Consider the following 19,838-nt stretch of genomic DNA (forward strand, 5'->3'; position numbering starts at 1 on the left):
CTTGATCTTAAATGGACAGTTTCAATGCAATATCCAGACTGATGCACAATTCACAAAAGTCAACCCAACTGCATAACTAGAATTTTTTCTTAAATATTGATATATATATATATATATACATATTATTTATTTGTTTGATAAATAAAATATTGAAATTTGAAAAGAAAGCTTTTAACTTTTCAAAAAGCAACACTCTTGTTCCTCATTGTTCATTTAAAAAAATTAAGATATTTTAAAGGTAAATTATGACTTAACCCTATGTGATTTACTCAAAAAACATGAAACTCCTCTATAGTTTTATTTGTAATACTTAAAACCCCTAATACTTCATACCAAAGTACCATTTTGGACGGACGTAACAGAAATTATAAAAAGTCTAAATTACCTTTATTTATTTCTCTAATTTTCTTCTTAATGCCATTACAAACTACTAGTCAACAAACTGTACAGTCTAGGCAACGGGTGCATTAACATCCTTTGGAACAACATTTCCACGGTACATCAAGCAGCAGGCCATATATTTCCCATGCCTCAGATCACATTTCGCCATCATGCTTGCAGGCTCAAACACTAAATTTGTGATCTCAGGTATAGATAACTGCTCATGGCATGCTTTCGCAACTGAAAGTACAGGGGCATATGAGGAGAGCATGAAATGTATACGGAGATATGGTACAAGGTTAGTCTGAAACTCTGTGACGTCCACATTAATGGCCCCATCAAACCTTAAAGAAGTTGTCAAAACAATATTATTTGGGAAATCAATATGTTCAAATTGGTATAAATTGGCCTTTCAATGTCTAGGGATCTCTGGCAGATATCGTAAATGGCTTCATTGTCCAAAAGCACAGCCACATCTGTGTGCTTGAGGAGAGAGTGCGTAGAAAGAACACTGTTATAAGCCTCCACAATGCTATAGATGAAGCAACAGAAGAGGGTGGATGATGAAAAAGAAAGAAATAGATTTGAAGATGTTTCTTTGAAATGTGTGAAGTTAGTTTTCGGACAACTTTCGGTACACCGAAACCACCCATTTTAGGAAGAAGTGAGAAAACGAGGTAGTGTAGGATGAAGTATAAAGTAAGGTGAGGAGATTGGTGAAAGAACGGGATAAAATCGTTAAGAATCTAGAAAATTATAGAGTACGAAAGATGGGCCAAAGGAATGTCGAAAACAGGAAGAAAAAATGGGTTTGGTTGGTATGGATCCCATCTATGCTATTTCAAAAATCTAAATGTTTACACATATTAATTGTTTTATTTCATGGGTTGGTTTTGTTACTAATTTGAATTATAAAAAAAAAAAAGTGGGTTTGAATAATTTTTAGAAAGAGAAATTGTGGTGGTGATTTTGAGTGGTGGTTTTGCATGGAATAAGAAGTTGATTGTGGATAATTTTTAGAGAGAGTTGTGGTGGTGATTTTGAGGAGTGGTATTGCATGGAATAAGAAGTTGGTTGTGGATAATTTTTAGAGAGAAAAGTTGTGATTTTGAGTGGTGGTTTTGCATGAAATATGATGATGGTGATGTTGGTTGGTTGTGATTTTGCGTGGAAGGTGATGGTAGTGAGATGAGAGGAGAAATAAAAGGCGATGGTGTTGCATATTTATATAATGAGGGAGAGAGAGAAGCTGAGGTAAATGAAACAAACAAAAGGATGTTAATGCTTGAGGTAAATGAAACTCATGCACTGTTGCAAGCATGAAACCCATGCTCAAACGATGTTAATGCTTGAGGCAAATGAAATACATGCTCAAACACTGAATTTTGTTTGGGGAAAAAGATGTTAATGTTTTGCCAAGAATATAATCCATTCTCTGTTGCATTACACCATTTTGTGTATGTATATGGCAATAAAGGTGTTTTGGTCATTTGTCATATTTTTTGGGCAAAAAAAATTGCTCCACTCATCATTTATAATCGTGCAACACGTTCTATTTAAACAACCAATTTCATCGAAAATTACACTTTGGTATAAAATATAGTGAGTTTAAGTGTTAGAAATAAAACTATAGGGGGGCTACGTATTTTTTAAGCAAATCATAGGAGATTAAATCATAATTTACCCTATTTTATAAAATAGGATTTTTCAATAAGAAAGTTCAAACTTTTTTTTTTTTTTTTTTTTTTTCTGGTGAAGTTGGGATTTGTTCAACCATATAACCTGCAGCTACCTACCCAACCCACTCGATTAATTTTGAAACCATAGGCGGTCAGATATGGGTAGGATATTCCCCAAATCCATTTCAGTCATGACACAACCGCAACGCTTATATAATTATTTTTAACCCAAATCATCTTTCCCCCAACAAGCTCGTACATTCTTCTTACCAAAAGCAGGAAAAAACATTTTTGTATGCTTGGACGCCATCCGCCAAAATTGCACCTTCTTTTTAAAAATCTTTAAACACCCACACTATAATCCCAACCATCTTTTTCTTGGATTTTCAACCTGGCAAAAAGTACTTTTTCCTCAAGCAACCCCTCTCCAACCGACAACCCTGCTTTTCTCCAGTAAAAATTTAGTAATTTTATTGAAAAATCTCTTGACATCTCTAGCATCACTCCCTCCAACCCTAACACTCACCCATCCTCCTCTGCCACTCCTCTCTGACAAACCCTGCCCCATCACCCCCAGCCCCGTTCCCGTTCCCACCAACGGCTGTCACTTCCTCTCAAATTGTCTAGATTGCCTCAGTTACTTCATCATTTTATTCTGTATGAAAATTTCTTCACCAGCTTGCATCAATATACAAAATCTCATGGTTACAACCATATTTTACATTGGTGATTCATTATAAGTTACTTGACTGAAACCAAAAATAAAAAACTAAACCACGATCACTAATTACAACTTGTAAAACACTCGAGCAGATCTTTATTTAATTTATAAAAATAAAAAAAATAAAAAAACTTTATGCATAAACATTAAGCACCGGTGGCATGCCCCGTCATTGTACAACACGTTAGAAAACAAAATGTTGTCTAGTGTAAGATGTTAAACAGAAGGTGGTGCACTTGTTTGCAATTTCATTCGAACCTCATCAAGACTAGCCTGAAGATCAGTAAATTCTTCCATGTCAGAAAAGCTCCCAGCCTGAAAGTACAAAAATGGATCTCATCTCACTTTATGCAAAAACATGGTAAAGAATGTTGACAAAGACTGAAATCGTCAATATCAGATAAATAAATAAAAATAGCACTATCAAACCATCTTGTTTGGTTTTTTTTTTCCAAAAATTATATTTTAGTTTTTAGTTTTTTGCGATTTTTTCTCTTTGGTGAATTTTTAATATATATATATGTATATATTTTATGGAAATGTGCCAATGTTTTGGGTTTTTTTATTTATTTATTATCTTTAGTTAACTTTTTCCGATTTCTTCATATATAATATACTTTTTAGGTGCCTCTAAAAAGTTTTTTAAAAAAAATGATTGAAATATTAAAGTTAACTAGAAAATAGTTTTTGAAAACCAAACCAAACAAGGTATCTTTTCAAGATTGAAAGTTTATATCTTGCCTGTTTAATAATGTTCTTCAAGTGCATCTCAGCAGCAAAAAGTTGTTGACGACTGCCAGTACAAGAAAAAATTTCCACATACACCTTACAAAGTTCCAATGAAGCATGTGCGAACTTCTTAAACCGATCTTTGTCTTTCCACAAATCAGACCCCTGTGAGAGCAAAATTAGCAACAAATATGGTGATGACAACATATCACAGCAACATACATCCTTTCATCAAAGAAATTTGGTTCATCTTAAGGATGATGCAACAGACTTCTTAAAAGAGATTATATAGGAGAACTAAAAAAACAAGCAATAAGTCTACTGACACAAACCGACCATAGAACCAACCACATAAAAGAGAAAGATCAGAGGGCACCGTTTTCATACTCACAATTCCACTCCATTGTGAGTAGACAGTAGAGAATGGTGTGTCCGTAGGGCCCCACAAAACATAGGGAGAACAATCTGAGTGAAATTGTATCTTTCATGATGGGTCCCACCATGTGATATGTATGGTTAGGATTGTTTCATGTGGTTGGCCGTGTGATCTCATCTGTGTCCATAAACTTCATAAATATATTCTTCAGCATGCATTTCTCTACTACAAACTTGGCAATTGCAGCAAACAATATTAGACTCTGGGAAAATTATAGTTGTTTGGGAAAATCAACTGCAGGTGTGAAATGATTAAAAAAAACAAACAATTGAAATAAAGTTCCAAGTGAAAAATGAAAAAGAAAATGGAGAAGAGGGAAAAAACCATGCCAACAAGAGGGATCCAAATATAGTAGATCAGCCTATCACTATGAGGTAAGTACACTCTCAGTGGTTTGGCGAACCCTAGGGCACGGGAATGCAAATGCTGTAGCTATGGCCCAGAATCCTTGCAGTTGGTTATACATAGAGTATCAGGCTGAAATTACTGAAGAGTATAGGCCAGTAAGATTATAATTTGAAAATATTACCCACAGATTTGATGTGAGAAAGATGAAGAGAAGTAGAAAGTGCCTGACGAGAGGTGTGTAATTGTCAAGTTCTTATTGAAGCTTAAGGAAAAAATCTATATGATAAGAGCATCTCCAACCCACTAGATATATAATGTTTGTTAGTCAAAATGCCTAGTATGACTCACTTTTTTTAACTTCAATGCACTAGGCATATGATTAGGCATTTTAACTCAACTCACATTCACTAGCTACATGTAGCTAGCCTTCAAGGCCAGGCAAAATGTATTTAATCATTAGGATTATTTCCCTCCATCTTTGTTGTTGATGTGGCATTCTATAATGTTTATAGTATTTGGATAAATAGCTAAAATACAGATAATGGTTGGAGTAAAAACATAAAACAGTTAATAGGCAAAATAAAATGTATACTTTATAGTAATGTTTAGATAGGTAAAATGCCTATTACCGTTGGAGATGCTCTAACCATAAAGCCAATTATGTTGCATGTTACAGAGTTTTTATTCTGCTTTGTTCCTCTTTAAATATGTTAAGTTTCTTTGCCTTTCCATCTTTACATTTTGGGATGTCCCAAAAAGAATGTCCACTTCGAAAAGTCAAAGCACGAAGTGTGCAAGTTTTCAAAATTATCCCTAATAAACAATTGCCAGTATATTTGGAAGTGGGAATAAAGGGGCAATTGCTGGAAATAATGCCTTCAAATTTGAATTTCAATGCATTTATTGCTTGTCCCCTTAAAAGGTTGGAATTTCTAAAACGGACAAACAAAATGGGAAAGAGAGATTATGTTAAGTTCCTCTCTCTCAAAAAAGCCCATTACGAAAACAAAGATGAATTGTATCAACACCCATAATGAAATGTTATATGTATATATATATATATATAGAGAGAGAGAGAGAGAGAATGTAATAAGGAAAATAGTACATAAAAACTGTAACAATGTGATACAACATTTATAACATGGATGGCGTGTTACCTGGTATGATCTAACTTGCTTTAGAAGGGCCTCAGAGCACATTGTGAGATCTCCTTTAAGTTTGTGCCACCTTGCATACAATCCCCACATTTCTGATCCTCCACCACTTCGAACAATCTAAATCAGAGAGACAAATGCTTAATATGATCTTCACATATGTTTCTCCCTTTTGGGCAAATTATGTTTTCGTAATCATTTGTAATCTAAAATGAGTATAGATGTGATGAGAATATTAAGATGGAAACATAATTTAATACATTTGAAAAATGACAACAGAAGCGTTAATTGAAGATAAATTGAGAGAACAGATCAAAATGATTGGGTCATATACAATGAAAATCAGTAGATGGCATGCAAGTAGGGGCGGCATCGAGCTGCCGATGACTGCTGGCCCGCCCAACCCAGCCCTATTTTTTCCCGGGCTTGCGAAGGGTATTTTGGCCCATAGGGCTAGGCTAGGCCAACATTTTAAGCTCATTTAATGATGAATTGGGCTTGGATTCATGTATGTAGCCAGGCCCAGTTCGGCTCGACAATAGTATATTTAAAATTTTATTGTATTTTATTATTATTCACTTAGTAATATATTTCAATATATATAAATGCCTGTTGCTTATTAGTTTTCTTTTAAACTTCTCCAACACTCTCCAACAGTGGTTACGGTTGTGCTGGGCTAGAGAAATGTCATGTTTGTTTAAGGTCCCATAACAATAAATGCATTGTAGTTCTTGGAAGTTAATGACTTTGTTTTACTTCTAAAGATTTATTGGCTATGGATTTTATTTATTTATAATTACTGAACTACAACGTTTTGTTTAATCTCTTTTGTATGTTGGAATGATTGGATGGTTTCTAATGTACCTTTTTTTTCCTTCTTTTTCTCCTCATAGAAAATAGCCTGTTTGATTTTATTTTATTTTATTTTTTTAAAAGGCCCACATATATATAGGCTCAATAGGCAGTCTTGAGAAATGTATTTTCTTAAATTATATTTGATCAAATAGGAGGAGAACGAAAGAATTTGGCTACCTGTTGTAAGATTTTCCCAAGGAACTCCACCAAATAATCAGTTTCTCGAATTTCTGCAAGCCTGACTTCTGAATCAGTTGACTCATTTGCACAAGTGACATCAGAATCAGCAGGACGAATTTGATCGGTATAATTATGGTTATTGGTGGCGAGATGAGAATGGGAATGCTTAGTTAAAGAACGCCCTTCAATCTCTAGCATCATCCTCTCTAAAAACTGTGAATCAGATCTTTTATTGCTAGTCATGTCCAACACCTTCTTTGTAGCTTCTAGTGCCTGCCACATAAAATCACCAAAAATTTTCTAGTAAAATGTACATCAACTTACTGTCTCAATTTTGAGGAACATGTCATATTGCAGAATTATATATGAAACAATTACACAAGGAATAGACACCAACAATATCACTTAACTTCGTGCATCTAAAGCATGTCTTATTTAGCATATTGATGAGCATTCTACATTTTCACGTCATTAATATGGAAAACGATTTACAAACAAAATTTCTATACATAAACTCATACAAAATTATGTGTCAGTGGTAGTTTTGCAATTTTAAGAAACAATGATGGTTGTTTTGCCTTGAAATGAAAGGACCACAAATAGCCGTATCATTTTGTACACAACGCTTGAATGGAAATTCTGTTAGCATTACCCCATTAATATTGGATGGACATAATATTTTATTAATACAGAACAGATATGGTGGGCCAAGATTGAATATCTTGTTGGTTTAGGGATCAAAACATTTGATAAAAGGTTGCACCCTTGTGGATTGCAAAGGCTATAGCAGAAACTTGGGTTTGACAGTACCTGGTTGCTGAAATTGCAGAACACTGTAAATTGTCACATGCAGCAATTTAGTTGAGAATTTTGGCGTTGACGGAAAAGTTTATGGAGGGAGAGGTTTAGTGTTATGAAGTATGTGTTTACGTAGAAAGTCAAAAAATAAGGAATGCTTCTGGCTGAGCAGGAACTCAGCTTGCATAAAATTTAAATGGGTGAGGGCTGGGGGGTTGTTGCTGTTGTTTGTGTTTTTTTACCTTTTTTTTTTGTCATTTCCAGCTGCAGGGTCACAACTCATGAGCGCATCACAACCAGTAAAACTTCATATGCTGCTGAACAACTCTGTAACTGATTTCTCAATAAAATAGAGGGAACAGACATTTGAAAAAACTCACCTCCCAAAGTTTTGAAAAAACTGTGTCAATATAGTAGTATTAGTTAAGAATATGCCTAAATTATATAGAATCGCCACCCCAAGAATTTTTTGAAAAATTTAATACTCACCTCGCCCCCTAAGATATTCTCCTGTTTATAGCCAAAAATCCATAGTTACCCATGTGAAGAAAATCATTTAGAGTGAACGTTGTTAAACCCACTAAACCTAACCCACTACTACCTACCACACACACTCACCTCCTCACCTAACCTACCACTACCACCTCCACTTCATCCCCTACCACTTCACCTACTACCTTCTTCTCTTCTATATATTTGATCATTGTAAACATAACAAAATATCAATATATACAACAATCTTGTAACAATATCAATCAATAATATCAATCAATACATAATTCATTCTCTCTGTTTTTCTCTCTATCATTTTCTCTTACATGGTATCAGAGCTATAGGTTAGCTCTTGGTGATCTTCACCTTCCGGCGGGCGGCAACCTTGCCTTCACCGGCGGGCGGCAGCCTCGCCTTGGCCGCTCGCCGGACCTCTACACATATCCAGACTGTAACTTCATCTTCCTCTCTCTTACCTCTCTCTCTCTCTCTAGAGACCAAAGAACACAAAACAAGACATGGGCTGACTCGGGCTCTCTCTCTCCCAAGACATACACATGGGGAGGGATATGGACACCATCTCTCTCTCTCTGCAATTTTCTCTGTTGGGTCTCTCTCGCTGCTCTCTCGCTGCAACAAACTCACTCATCTCTCTCAGCACCTCTTCTCTCTCGGCATGCATCTCTCTCTCTCGCTGGTGAGGGATTAAAAGAGAGGTGGAGTTGGACTAATCTGACAGACACACACAGGGACACTCTACAACCCCTTTGTCTTTTTCCATCTATTGGGCCCTTCTTCCTTCTGCCCATATGCATTTCTGGCCGCAGCTGCAGCTGCTCGCTCAGCCTGAGCACGGCTAAGCCCCTTTGCTGCTGTCAAAGCAGCAGCCTTAATCCTTTCCGCTGCATCCTGACCACTTTTCTCTTCCTTCTTGCTTGATGACATCTTGTTAGTCGACAACTAGATCACGATATGCAGATGCTGCCACGCATATATGCCTAGAAAACCCGTCTCAAAGTTGAAGTCAGTATCCAACTCAGATCCAGATGTTAAAATCTATCACCTCTCCGGCTACCTACCGCAACCAACACCACCTCGCTGCCGCCATCCACTTCTCCACCACCACCTGCGGTTTCATCTCCCCCGCTACCATTCTCTCTCTCGGTTTTGGGGTGTTGCTCTCTCCCCAAACCCATGACCAAACCCAGTTCTCTCACACTGAAAGAACACACACAGCATTACACCAAACCCAGCTTTCTCACTCTCAACCACTTACCCACTGCAGTTATAAATATATTAGATCTATAATCGTGGGCCACTCTTTCTAGTTTTGCGAAACCAATTCAAAAAAAAAAAAAAAAAAAACAAAAAAGGGGTTACCCACGTTATTTCCCACTTTTCTTTTCTTTTAATATATATATATATATGTATTAAAATCTTGCCTCACCAAACCAAAACCATGTGCACCCACTCTCCCAATCCACCACATGGCCAACCGACTCACAATAATATATCTTATCCCACCTTTCATCATTAACCACACCAGCACTCACTTCTCTCTTTTGTTTATTTCTTTATTTTACACACTTTTTCACGGAAAGTGAGCCAGCTCTTTTTAAATAATTTTTCATAATATTTTTATTTTACAAAAAAAAAAAAAAAAAAAAAAAAAAAAACCAAAACCAAAACCAAACAATTTCCAATTTGCACAACAAACCATATTTTATTCATCTCAGAGATCAACCCCGATCACATTTTTTACACACAAACAAAAAAAAAAAAAAACAAAAAAAAAAAAAAAAAAAAAAAAAAAAAAACAACGAATTGTGTTCTTTTCTGCAGACAACCACCACATCTACAGGCCGGATTTTTTTTTCTCTACTCTGCCGCCGGTCTTTTCTTCTTGCCCCTGTCCTGGGCGGCCCTTGCCGGTGTTGCCTCCGTGTTTCCCACTCCACTGGGCACGATCATTACTCCCTGCTCCTCCACTGCAGCATATGGCGGACCTCCAAATCGGAACATCACGGTGGCCTTCCGCTTCAGCTCCTTGTTTTCTGCCCTTAGCACGCTTATCTCTGCTCGCGCATCCTTATACATGCGTTGGAGCAGAGCCAGCTGGGAGTTTAATTGCTGCACCTCATTTGTCCTACTCTGCAGCCGGTGCGACAAGTTTGTGACCGCCGTCATGGACTCCACACATGCCTTCAAAGTATACTGATTAGCCTCCACATCCGTTTGCACTGCCATTTTTTGCTCCACCGACTGCATCGGAAAGTTCAACGGAGCAAACCCAGTGGTGTTTGGTTGAGGTTCACGGGACACCGCACCCGTTCTCTCTCCTGTGGACTCGTTCAAGTCGGGAAAGAGAGTGAGCAGCCCACGGGACGACGAAGCCATTTTCTGGGCAACAGCGTATTACAGAGTCTCTCTCTCAGCACAACGAAGAGTTTTTCCGACTCTCTCTCTCAGCACAACGAAGAGTTTTTCAGCGGATTTCACAGGTTTTTTGCTTCTGCCTCGGCCTCCGGCTCTGTCTTGGTTAAATAGCCGAGGTAGCCACGCGCATCGCGCGCCTCTTGACGCCGACAACCTGGCACGCCTTTTCATGGCACGCCTTTTCATGGCACGCCTTTTGATGAATCGGGCACGCCTTTTGATGGCACGCCTTTTGAGGGTGCGGGCACACCTTTTTGAGGGCACGACTTTTGTGGGCTCGATATCTACATCCATGTATATTTTTTGGGCAGCCTATATACACACTCATACAGTGTCTTCTACACCGGTCAGCTTTATCAATCCCTTTGTTTCAACCTCAAATAGGTTTCTATCTTTACACCTATTTGAGTTTGAGGGGGGGTTATACACAGTATCATGTATAAGTCGCTCATGGCGCACTCCCTAAGTCGCCCCCTTGGTGCACCACCACAACCTCTGCTACAACGGTCCGACATGACCCCATAAACTGTCCCGACATTGATTCCGGTCAGCTTCTACAACGGTCCGACATGACCCCATAAACTGTATTCTACATCGGTCTGACACGACCACACAGTGTCTTCTACAACGGTCCGACATGACCCCGTAAACTGTCTTCTACAACGGTCCGACATGACCTCGTAAACTGTCCTGCTACATCGGTCCGACATGACCCCGTAAACTGTCTGCTACAACGGTCCGACATGACCCCGTAAACTGTCTGCTACAACGGTCTGACACGACCATACCGTGTCTCCTATCCTGTTTTATTTATCAGTTTATTTTTCTGTTTTGTAACTCTCTCCAAACTCAAGTTGGTTTGTGTCTAACCTCCTTGAGTTTGAGGGGGGCTGTTAAACCCACTAAACCTAACCCACTACTACCTACCACACACACTCACCTCCTCACCTAACCTACCACTACCACCTCCACTTCATCCCCTACCACTTCACCTACTACCTTCTTCTCTTCTATATATTTGATCATTGTAAACATAACAAAATATCAATATATACAACAATCTTGTAACAATATCAATCAATAATATCAATCAATACATAATTCATTCTCTCTGTTTTTCTCTCTATCATTTTCTCTTACACGTTTGAAAAACAAAAGGCTCGTGAAACAACTTCCATCAACTTGGATCATCGAATTTGTCCTCATTTTCAAGTTGTAATCTTCACACCAACTCTACGCATGTTTCTTTCTCTCTATCTTTCTCTTATTCTTATTTGTTTCAATTCTCTCCTATCTCTCCTTATCTTCTTTTGTTTAGATTTTTTTCTTCTCTTTTGTTGTTGTTTTGGTTCTCTCCTCAACTCGATCTTTATTTTTGGTTTCTTCTTCATCTTTTCCATATTTATTTCAAAATTTATTCTTTTGCTTCCTTTCTTCTTGTTTCTCTGTTTTGATTCACACTTTTCTTCTTTTTCTTCTTTTTATCTTTCAAGAATTTAAGTTGTTTGTAAGAATTGAACTAAGGAGAACGTGATAGAGTTACGTTCTTAGCTTTGTTTCAGATCCTATGGATAGTTATAAGGCTTTCAAAATTGAAATATTTACGAACTTATAAATAAATTTTATCCAATGACTTCACAAAGCAAGAAAACTGCATTTAAAATATCAATTGCAAAACTATGGGATTGGCATCCTTAAACATTCCCATTTTTAAGAGTTGTCAACAATTTCTAAGTTGTGCAAAGTATTGATGAAAACAAAAAATATAGGATGATTTTATAATCTAGTCACATATCTTATTGATCATATTTTTGTAGTTATATACATTGAATAAATATATCTAATGATATAGTTTTGTGAAGCTTTTTACATTTTGTGTTGATAGAAATTGATATTGCATTTCACACGTTAATTACAAATGTTTTTCTCATATATACATTCGCCCCCTCAAGGTTAAAATCTCAAGTCAATCCCTGGACACACCAAAGTTTCAGAATCATAGACACACCTGATATCAAAGCCAAACTATACCTATTTAAGGTTACACCTAAACAAACAGTGACATAGCTACACATTCAGTAATAAAACATAAAATGGAGGCAACTACTACAGCTCAATTCAATGCTATATATGATTCCTAACATACCACTAACTCAAGAAAATTAAAAAGGGGGGGGGGGGGGGGGGGGGGGGGGGGGGGGGGAACAAAAAGCCCTCCATCCAAACCAATACTAGATGAAATCCTCCTTCATTCAACACAATTGGCTAATGCACAAGGACAAGCATCAGTTCACCAACAATCTGCATGCCAAGAAAGTTACCTGACTAAAATTGCCCACATCTGCAGCAACATGGCTAAAATTCTCCCACAACTGCCAGCTGTTCCTCCTGCATTAAGTCATGCTACCATTTTAGCCACTCCAAAATACAAATCAGGGAGTTACTAGTGTGTGCATGTGTATGTACTGTAGAGAGAGAGAGAGAGAGAGAGAGAGAGAGACGGAACTTGAACTTTAGTGCTTCTTTAAATGCAATGAAAGCCTCTTTGTTCTTCTTTTTAATCATATGCCTGCAGAATTGACAAAGTACATTCTAAACTCTCTGAACAACAATGAAAATATGCAAATGGATTTTAGCAGCAAAGCATTCCTCTGAAACGAATTATAAAGAAGAAATATATAAATCTCTATATACTTGCAATTACCATAGCTCTTCTATGTCATGTTGTTCAAGGATATTTATGCTTTCTTTTCTCAACTTTTTACCAAATCTACTCGTAATCATCAATGGAAGAGTATTGTTCGTCATCTGCAGTACAGTCTAAAATGTTAAGTTCATTGTGGTTGCTACATACATTTGAGCTCTTGCAGTTTTTCTAAAAGTCTCTTTTGGAGCCATCTTCTAATTCTGTATAACCAATATATTTGCAAAGGAATCTATTAGGAGGATATCTATCACATGAGTTTACTTGTGTACATAAGAGGCATAGAGGCCCAATTCTTTTTGGTAAGTCTGGCACAATTATGTTGGTGAAGCTGCTATAAGAATCTTGCACCAGCTGTTTCATTTTTGAAGTGCAGTCAAAAGAACTGTTTTGGCTCTTTTTTTCTTTTCTTTTCTATTTTCCCCTTAAATTGCTCCACTCAATCCTGGACTTCAAGAGTCAACTAGTAGTGGCCTGTTGTCAGAGCTATTCTAATTCTGCTTCACCGAGTTTAAGATTGGTGGGTTTTGCATGCCAATCAGTAGTTCCCTTCAAGTGCTGCACTGTTACATTAATATGCTGAACTTTTAAAGCAATTGATGTGTGACCAGACTGCTAGACTATTGGCTGTGCTTCATATTGAAGTTCTGTGGAATATTTATTTGTTATACTACAACCTATTCAGGTGCAATTAGTATCCTTATTCCCCTTTGATTGTACAGAAGATAATTCAAAGCTTAATATGCTTATAATGACTTATTGTGGTGACTTGTAGGAACTCTATTCTTTTGGTGCGTTTGCTTGTCAAAAACAAACCATCTGTAACTTGATATTTTTCCACATGCAAAGAGCTCCAATTTCTGCAGTGTAGTCAGATAGATACTAAACCTACGTAAAGCACATGCATTGCTTTTGTTCACATTTTATTTTTCCCAAACAAAAGTTTAACTCACATGGAAGAATGGAAATATAGATCATGTAAATCTACCTCACAAAATTCCAGCAACTTTTTAGGTTGTAGATGTTTACTTACTCGTCAGGTAACGAAACCACATACTCATTTATGCCAAATGTGCAAAAAAAAATTACATAAAAAGGATAAAGTTGCTGAAATGGAAGTCAAACATTGTTGACTGTAAAAAAAATAACTGATGTATTATTATTGATTGTTCTTGATTGATATATTGTATTACAAATCAGAGTGGCATTATATAGGAGAGGGTTTGGGTAGTAGGTGAGGAGTAGTGGAGTGTAGTAGGTGAGTGTGAGTAGTGGAGTGTAGTAGGTGAGTGTGAATGGTAAATTCTAACAGCCCCCCGCAAACTCAAGGAGGATAGAAACTAACCAACTTGAGTTTGAAGAGAGGAACAAAATAATAAAATACATAAAAATAAAAAAGGATAGGAGACACTGTATGGTCGTGTCAGACCGTTGGTGAAGACACTGGATGGTGGTGTCATAACGTTGTAGAGGACACTGTATGGGGGTGTCATAACCATGTAGAGGACACTGTATGGTGGTGTCATAACGGTGTAGAAGACAGTTTATGGGGTCATGTCGGACCGTTGTAGAAGACAATGTTGTGACAATTGTTGTGACAGTTTACGGAGTCTTGCTGGACCCTTGTAGAAACTAACCGGAATCAATGTCGGGACAGTTTACAGAGTCTTGTCGGACCCTTGTAGAAACTAACCGGAATCTATGTCGGGACAGTTTACAGAGTCTTGTCGGACCCATAAAGGAGCTAACCGGAATCAATGTCGGGACAGTTTACAGAGTCTTGTCGGACCCTTGTAGAAACTAACCGGAATCAATGTCGGGACAGTTTACAGAGTCTTGTCGGACCCTTGAAAAAGCTAACCGGTATCAAATGTCGGGACAGTTTACTGAGTCTTGTCGGACCCTTGAAGAGTCGCACCCTCAAAAGGTGTGCCCAATTTTGTCAAAAGGCGTGCCATCAAAAGGCGTGCCCACTTTATCAAAAGGCGTGCCATCAAAAGGCGTGCCCACTTTATCAAAAGGCGTGCCGGAGTCATCATGGCGAGGCACGTGAGTGCCTTGGTTGGCGTGCCTGTTTGTCGGCGTCAAAAAGCGCGCGATGCGCGTGGCTGCCTCGGCTATAAGACAGAGGCTGAGGCTGAGGCAGAGAAAAAACGGCGAGAGATATTCTGAGAGAGGTTTCTGAGAGAGAATCTGTAACACTCTGTTTTCTGAGAGAGATTTCTGAGAGAGACACTGTGTAACACTCTGGTGCCGAGAAAATGGCTTCATCGTCTTCCCGCGGGCTGCTCACCCTCTTTCCTGACCTCAACGAGTCAACGAGAGAGAGAACTGGTGCGGTGGCACTGGAAACTCAACCAAGCGCCCCGGAGTTTACTCCGTTGAACTTTCCGATGCGGTCGGTGGAGCAAAAAATGGCGGTGCTGTCAGATGTGGAGGCCAATCAGTATACTCTGAAGGCATGTGTGGAAAGCATGACGGCGGTCACAAATTTGTCGAACCGGCTGCAGAGTAGGACAAATGAGGTGCAACATGTAAACTCCCAGCTGGCTCTGCTCCAACGCATGTATAAGGATGCGCGAGCAGAGATAAGCGTGCTAAGGGCAGAAAACAAGGAGCTGAAGCGGAAGGCCACCGTGATGTTCCGATTTGGAGGTCCTCCATATGCTGCAGTGGAGGAGTATGGGGGAGTGAACGTGCTTGGCGGCGTGGAAAACACGGAGACAGCACCGTCAAGGGCCGTCCAGGACGGAGGCAAGAAGAAAAGACCTGCGGCAGAGTAGAGAAGAAAAAATCCCGCCTGTGGATGTGGTTGTTTTTTTTTTTTTTTTTTTTTTTTTTTGGTGTAAAATGGTGATCGGGGTGAGCCCCGACATGAATAAAATGAGTTTGATTTTTTTTTTTTTTTTTTTTGCAAAGAAATAATAATGAAAAAAGGTTGCGTGGCCCACGATGTTGTGAAAACCTGCAATGGGTTGTTCGGCTTTGGTTTTTTTTTTTGTTTTTTGTTTTTTTTTTGTTTAATAATAATAATAATAGGAATAATATATATGATAGATAGAAAAGAGAAAAAAGAAAAGAAATTGAAGTCAAAATATATATATGTATATGGTTACATATTAAAATATAGTAGGTGGAAAAACAAATGAAAACTTATTGTAAGAGATAGTGGGTGTGTGAATCTGTGAGTGGAGAGTATGGAGTATAATATATTATAATATATGATAATGGAGTGGGGTGAATGAGTGCCTATGTAGGCATGTGCGTGTCGGCCGGTTTGAAAAGAAGAGATATAAAAAAAAAATAATAATAAATAAATTAAAAAGAAAGAAACAAAGTAGTAAAGTGGAACTATGATGAGATATATTGGAGAAACGGAATCATGATGAGATGCTTGCTCAATCGAAAGCCATGAGGAGAGCAGCGGGAGTCGGTCCACAAGCAGCTCCCTCCCACTGTCAAACCTCCGGGCACGGTCAAGTCCTTCTTCCTCGGCGGCGCAGGAGAGAGGGGTTTGGAAATCCAAGGGAAGTTTATAAAGTTCACGGCCATCGGAGTGTACCTCGAAGATAGCGCCATTCCCTCGCTTGCCGTTAAATGGAAGGGCAAGAGTACAGAGGAGCTGACGGACTCCGTCGAGTTTTTCAGGGATATCGTTTCCGGTCCCTTTGAGAAGTTCACACAGGTGACTATGATCTTGCCATTAACAGGGCAACAATACTCAGAGAAGGTTACAGAAAATTGTGTTGCCTAGTGGAAAGCAGTTGGAACCTATACCGATGGTGGTTCTATTCTTTTTACCCAATCACCCCTTGGATCATTGACGATTGCTTTCTCGAAAGACAGCTCCTTACCTGAGACCGGGACTGCGGTGATAGAGAACAAACAATTATCAGAAGCAGCGTTGGAGGACGTGAACAAGTTGAAGATGAGTTTGATGAAGGGCTCTGATGAAACCACAGAGAGAGAGAATTGTATGTGTGCTGTCTGTGGTTTGTGCACTCAGCAGGTGGAAGAAAGGAAATTTTAAGGTATGTGTAGAAAAATTTTAGCAGACTAGGTTGAGGTCCGGCGGGCAGCTAAGGTGAGGTTGCCGCCCGCCGGAGAAGCGAAAATATTAGATTCTAAACCTGCTCTGATACCATGTAAAAAAAATAACTGATGTATTATTATTGATTGTTCTTGATTGATATATTGTATTACAAATCAGAGTGGCATTATATAGGAGAGGGTTTGGGTAGTAGGTGAGGAGTAGTGGAGTGTAGTAGGTGAGTGTGAGTAGTGGAGTGTAGTAGGTGAGTGTGAATGGTAAATTCTAACATTGACAAAGCTAAAGTTGCTGAAGCGGAAGTCAAGCATCAATCCACTACAAACTACCCCACAGCGTTACAATGGTAAATCTAGAGATAAAGAACCATGTAGAAATAATATGCCATATTAAGATTACAAAAAGTGTTGGATTTTCAAGTAAATCATCCTAAATAATTTTAGGTTCAGTTTAAAACTTGGATAACAATAAAAAAGGTCAAATGTGACATCCAAGTATGCATAAGATGGATAGAAGTGAGAAGAACATACAAACAAGCAATATTGTTCCAAGCTTCCCCATTTTCAGGATCAAGTTGAACAGCAGAGGTAAACGCATCCAGCGCCTTTTCAACATCCCTTGCCTGTGTAAGTTTGGACATAAGTTTCAATAACCAAACAAAAACAGAACGCAATAGGCTATACAAGGATTTTTTTCAAATATTGCAAATTAGGATATCAAAGATTCATATATATGGGTGCAAAATCCTGATGAATTGAGAATTTTTCTTTTTTCAGCAAATGAAGAAATAGTATTAAACTGTTTTCGTATTATCATATACAGAACCTTCAAAGCAGCAGCTCCAAGGGCAAACCAACCATCTGGATACAAAGAATTCAGTGCCATGGCTGATGCCCTATGATGAAATAAAGGATCATTGCAGAGACAAACTGTTAATGAACAATCATTGAAGAAGCCAAAGTATATGAAGGGAAGCAACACACACGTGCGTTGTCATGTGTGTGTGTGTGTGTGTGTGTGTGTGTGTGTGTGAGAGAGAGAGAGAGAGAGAGAGAGAGAGAGAGAGAGAGAATATACCATAGAATTTTAGATTTCTCATAGTCACCCCTATTGTATGCACTACGAGCAAGAGATCGCTGCCAAGAGAAGACGGGTATCATAACAAAAATGTTAAAAGCGGAAACAAAGTGATATGTTTTTTAATTGGATGTACTGAAAATCACCTTTGCTCGAGCAGACCTATTTCCTGACACTTCTAGTGCTTTCTCGTAGCAAGCATCATTATTTGTAATGTCTCCCAATGAACACCTGAAAATACAACAAATAGAAATGCATATTTAGCTCTTCTATTGAGTCTCATCAGTAAGTGTATGCATTTTTCTCATTGCCTAGCCAATCGGATTGTGATTGGATATTTCTCCTGTCTAGGCTGCGTTAGGTGGGTACTTCTCCTGTCTAGGTCATTATTTGAGAGTTTGTGCCCTTATGGGCTGAATCTACATAGGCACTTGTCTTGAACACTATTGTAAAATATTTTTTTTCTTTTTTCCTTCTTTTTTTTTCCAGATAAGCAACAATAAATTTTATTAAAGAAAACAAAAAAAAAAAAAAAAATAGATGCAAGAGGAAACAACGGGGACAAGAAATACACCGAGAGAAGAAAGAAGACAAAAAGGCACTAAAAGTATTCAAGAAATCCTCACATTTACAAACAAAGCCCCACAGAAGGATTTCAGATCAAACCTCACTCTCTTAGCAACCCACTCTGAGAAATCCTCACATTTCCAAACGACTCCCTTAACCCCATAGAGTAAATTAATCAACCTCTTCACTTCATAAACTCCTCAACCGAACATTCCAAAATATATCATGTTCCCCAGGTATAGTATACCACTAAGGCTTCTTTAACAGAAGCAAGGAGAAAAATAAAAGAATGTCTCCACACCATGCTGCCAAAACTTCACCCTACCCACCTTGAATCTAGCAAATCTAAAAAAAAAAAAATTTTTTTTGATAAGTCTAGCAAATCTCTAAAAATTATCCCAGATTAGTGGATAACCTTCCCAAACCCCCATATGTGAGTCAACTATAAACTCCCATAGCCCGCATAGAGCATATTAATCAACTTCTCCACTTCCAAATCTTGCACATTCCTCAACACAACATCCCAAAAGAAATCATCACATGCACACCACATATAGTCTGCCTTAAATGCTTCTCTAATAGAAGAAAGGAGAAAACTAATCACCATGCCACCATAACTTCACCCCAGTGTTTTAAAAGGCTCTAGGCACACCGAGGCGATAAGGTCTCCTATAGCCTAGGCACGAGGCGAAGCACGCGCCTCACCAAAGCGAAGCTCAAGTAGTAGAAGAAAAGCAAAATTATAAAATACGCAAATTTTTTAACATAACAAATATATATATATATATATATAATCTAAAAAATCATAACCATTTTCGATAATCTCTAAACATAACATTCAATCTTCTAAAAATGAGAAATATAATATCCAACAAACGATATAAAACATAACATTCAATCTTTTATCAGTTTCTACTCTATTTTAACCACATTTGGTCATTTTATATTGAAGAGTTTTGAATCAATGTGGGTATGCCCACAAAAAAAAAGCACTTAATCAATAATTGGAGTAGAAAATAGGTAAAACCCATGAAGCCCACGCCTCGCGCCACGCAAAAAAGCCTCGCCTCAGCACGTAACTTGCGCCTTGCGTATTGTGCCTCACCTCGACCTGTTCGAAGTGCAAGGCTATGCCTCATTGCGCCTCGCACTTAGGCACACACCTAAGTGCGCCTTTTAAAACACTGCTTCACCCTATCTCCCCTCCCACCTTGAATCTAGCAACTCAAGAAA

General features: G+C 38.2%; 1 protein-coding gene and 2 pseudogenes across 3 annotated transcripts in view; 1 reads left to right on the forward strand and 2 right to left on the reverse strand.

The window, feature by feature from the left end:
• Window positions 1-451: 451 nt before the first annotated feature.
• Window positions 452-2,244, reverse strand: LOC114300235 (tubulin alpha-2 chain pseudogene; annotated as a pseudogene).
• Window positions 2,245-2,708: 464 nt separating this feature from the next.
• Window positions 2,709-19,838, reverse strand: part of LOC114300246 (uncharacterized) — a 38,653-nt gene continuing 21,523 nt past the window's right edge. For 2 of the 3 annotated variants that reach the window (XM_028245127.2, XM_028245126.2), the window contains exons 11-20: window positions 18,185-18,269; window positions 18,039-18,097; window positions 17,787-17,856; window positions 17,492-17,583; window positions 12,716-12,778; window positions 12,531-12,597; window positions 6,481-6,756; window positions 5,452-5,568; window positions 3,523-3,675; window positions 2,709-3,096 (exon numbers count right to left, since the gene is read on the reverse strand). In XM_028245127.2, the coding sequence (XP_028100928.2) occupies window positions 2,998-3,096; window positions 3,523-3,675; window positions 5,452-5,568; window positions 6,481-6,756; window positions 12,531-12,597; window positions 12,716-12,778; window positions 17,492-17,583; window positions 17,787-17,856; window positions 18,039-18,097; window positions 18,185-18,269 (1,081 nt within the window). In that variant the 3' untranslated portion in view covers window positions 2,709-2,997. Of the gene's footprint in view, window positions 3,097-3,522; window positions 3,676-3,921; window positions 4,119-5,451; window positions 5,569-6,480; window positions 6,757-12,530; window positions 12,598-12,715; window positions 12,779-17,491; window positions 17,584-17,786; window positions 17,857-18,038; window positions 18,098-18,184; window positions 18,270-19,838 lie in introns of those variants that run through there. The other variant, XM_082874187.1, reaches the window with a different exon arrangement.
• On the forward strand, window positions 16,329-17,091 carry LOC145792767 (chalcone--flavanone isomerase pseudogene; annotated as a pseudogene).

Source organism: Camellia sinensis, chromosome 6 (assembly GCF_055761805.1).
Source record: "Camellia sinensis isolate YWXY chromosome 6, ASM5576180v1, whole genome shotgun sequence".
In the NCBI taxonomy this organism is placed as follows: Eukaryota; Viridiplantae; Streptophyta; class Magnoliopsida; order Ericales; family Theaceae; genus Camellia; species Camellia sinensis.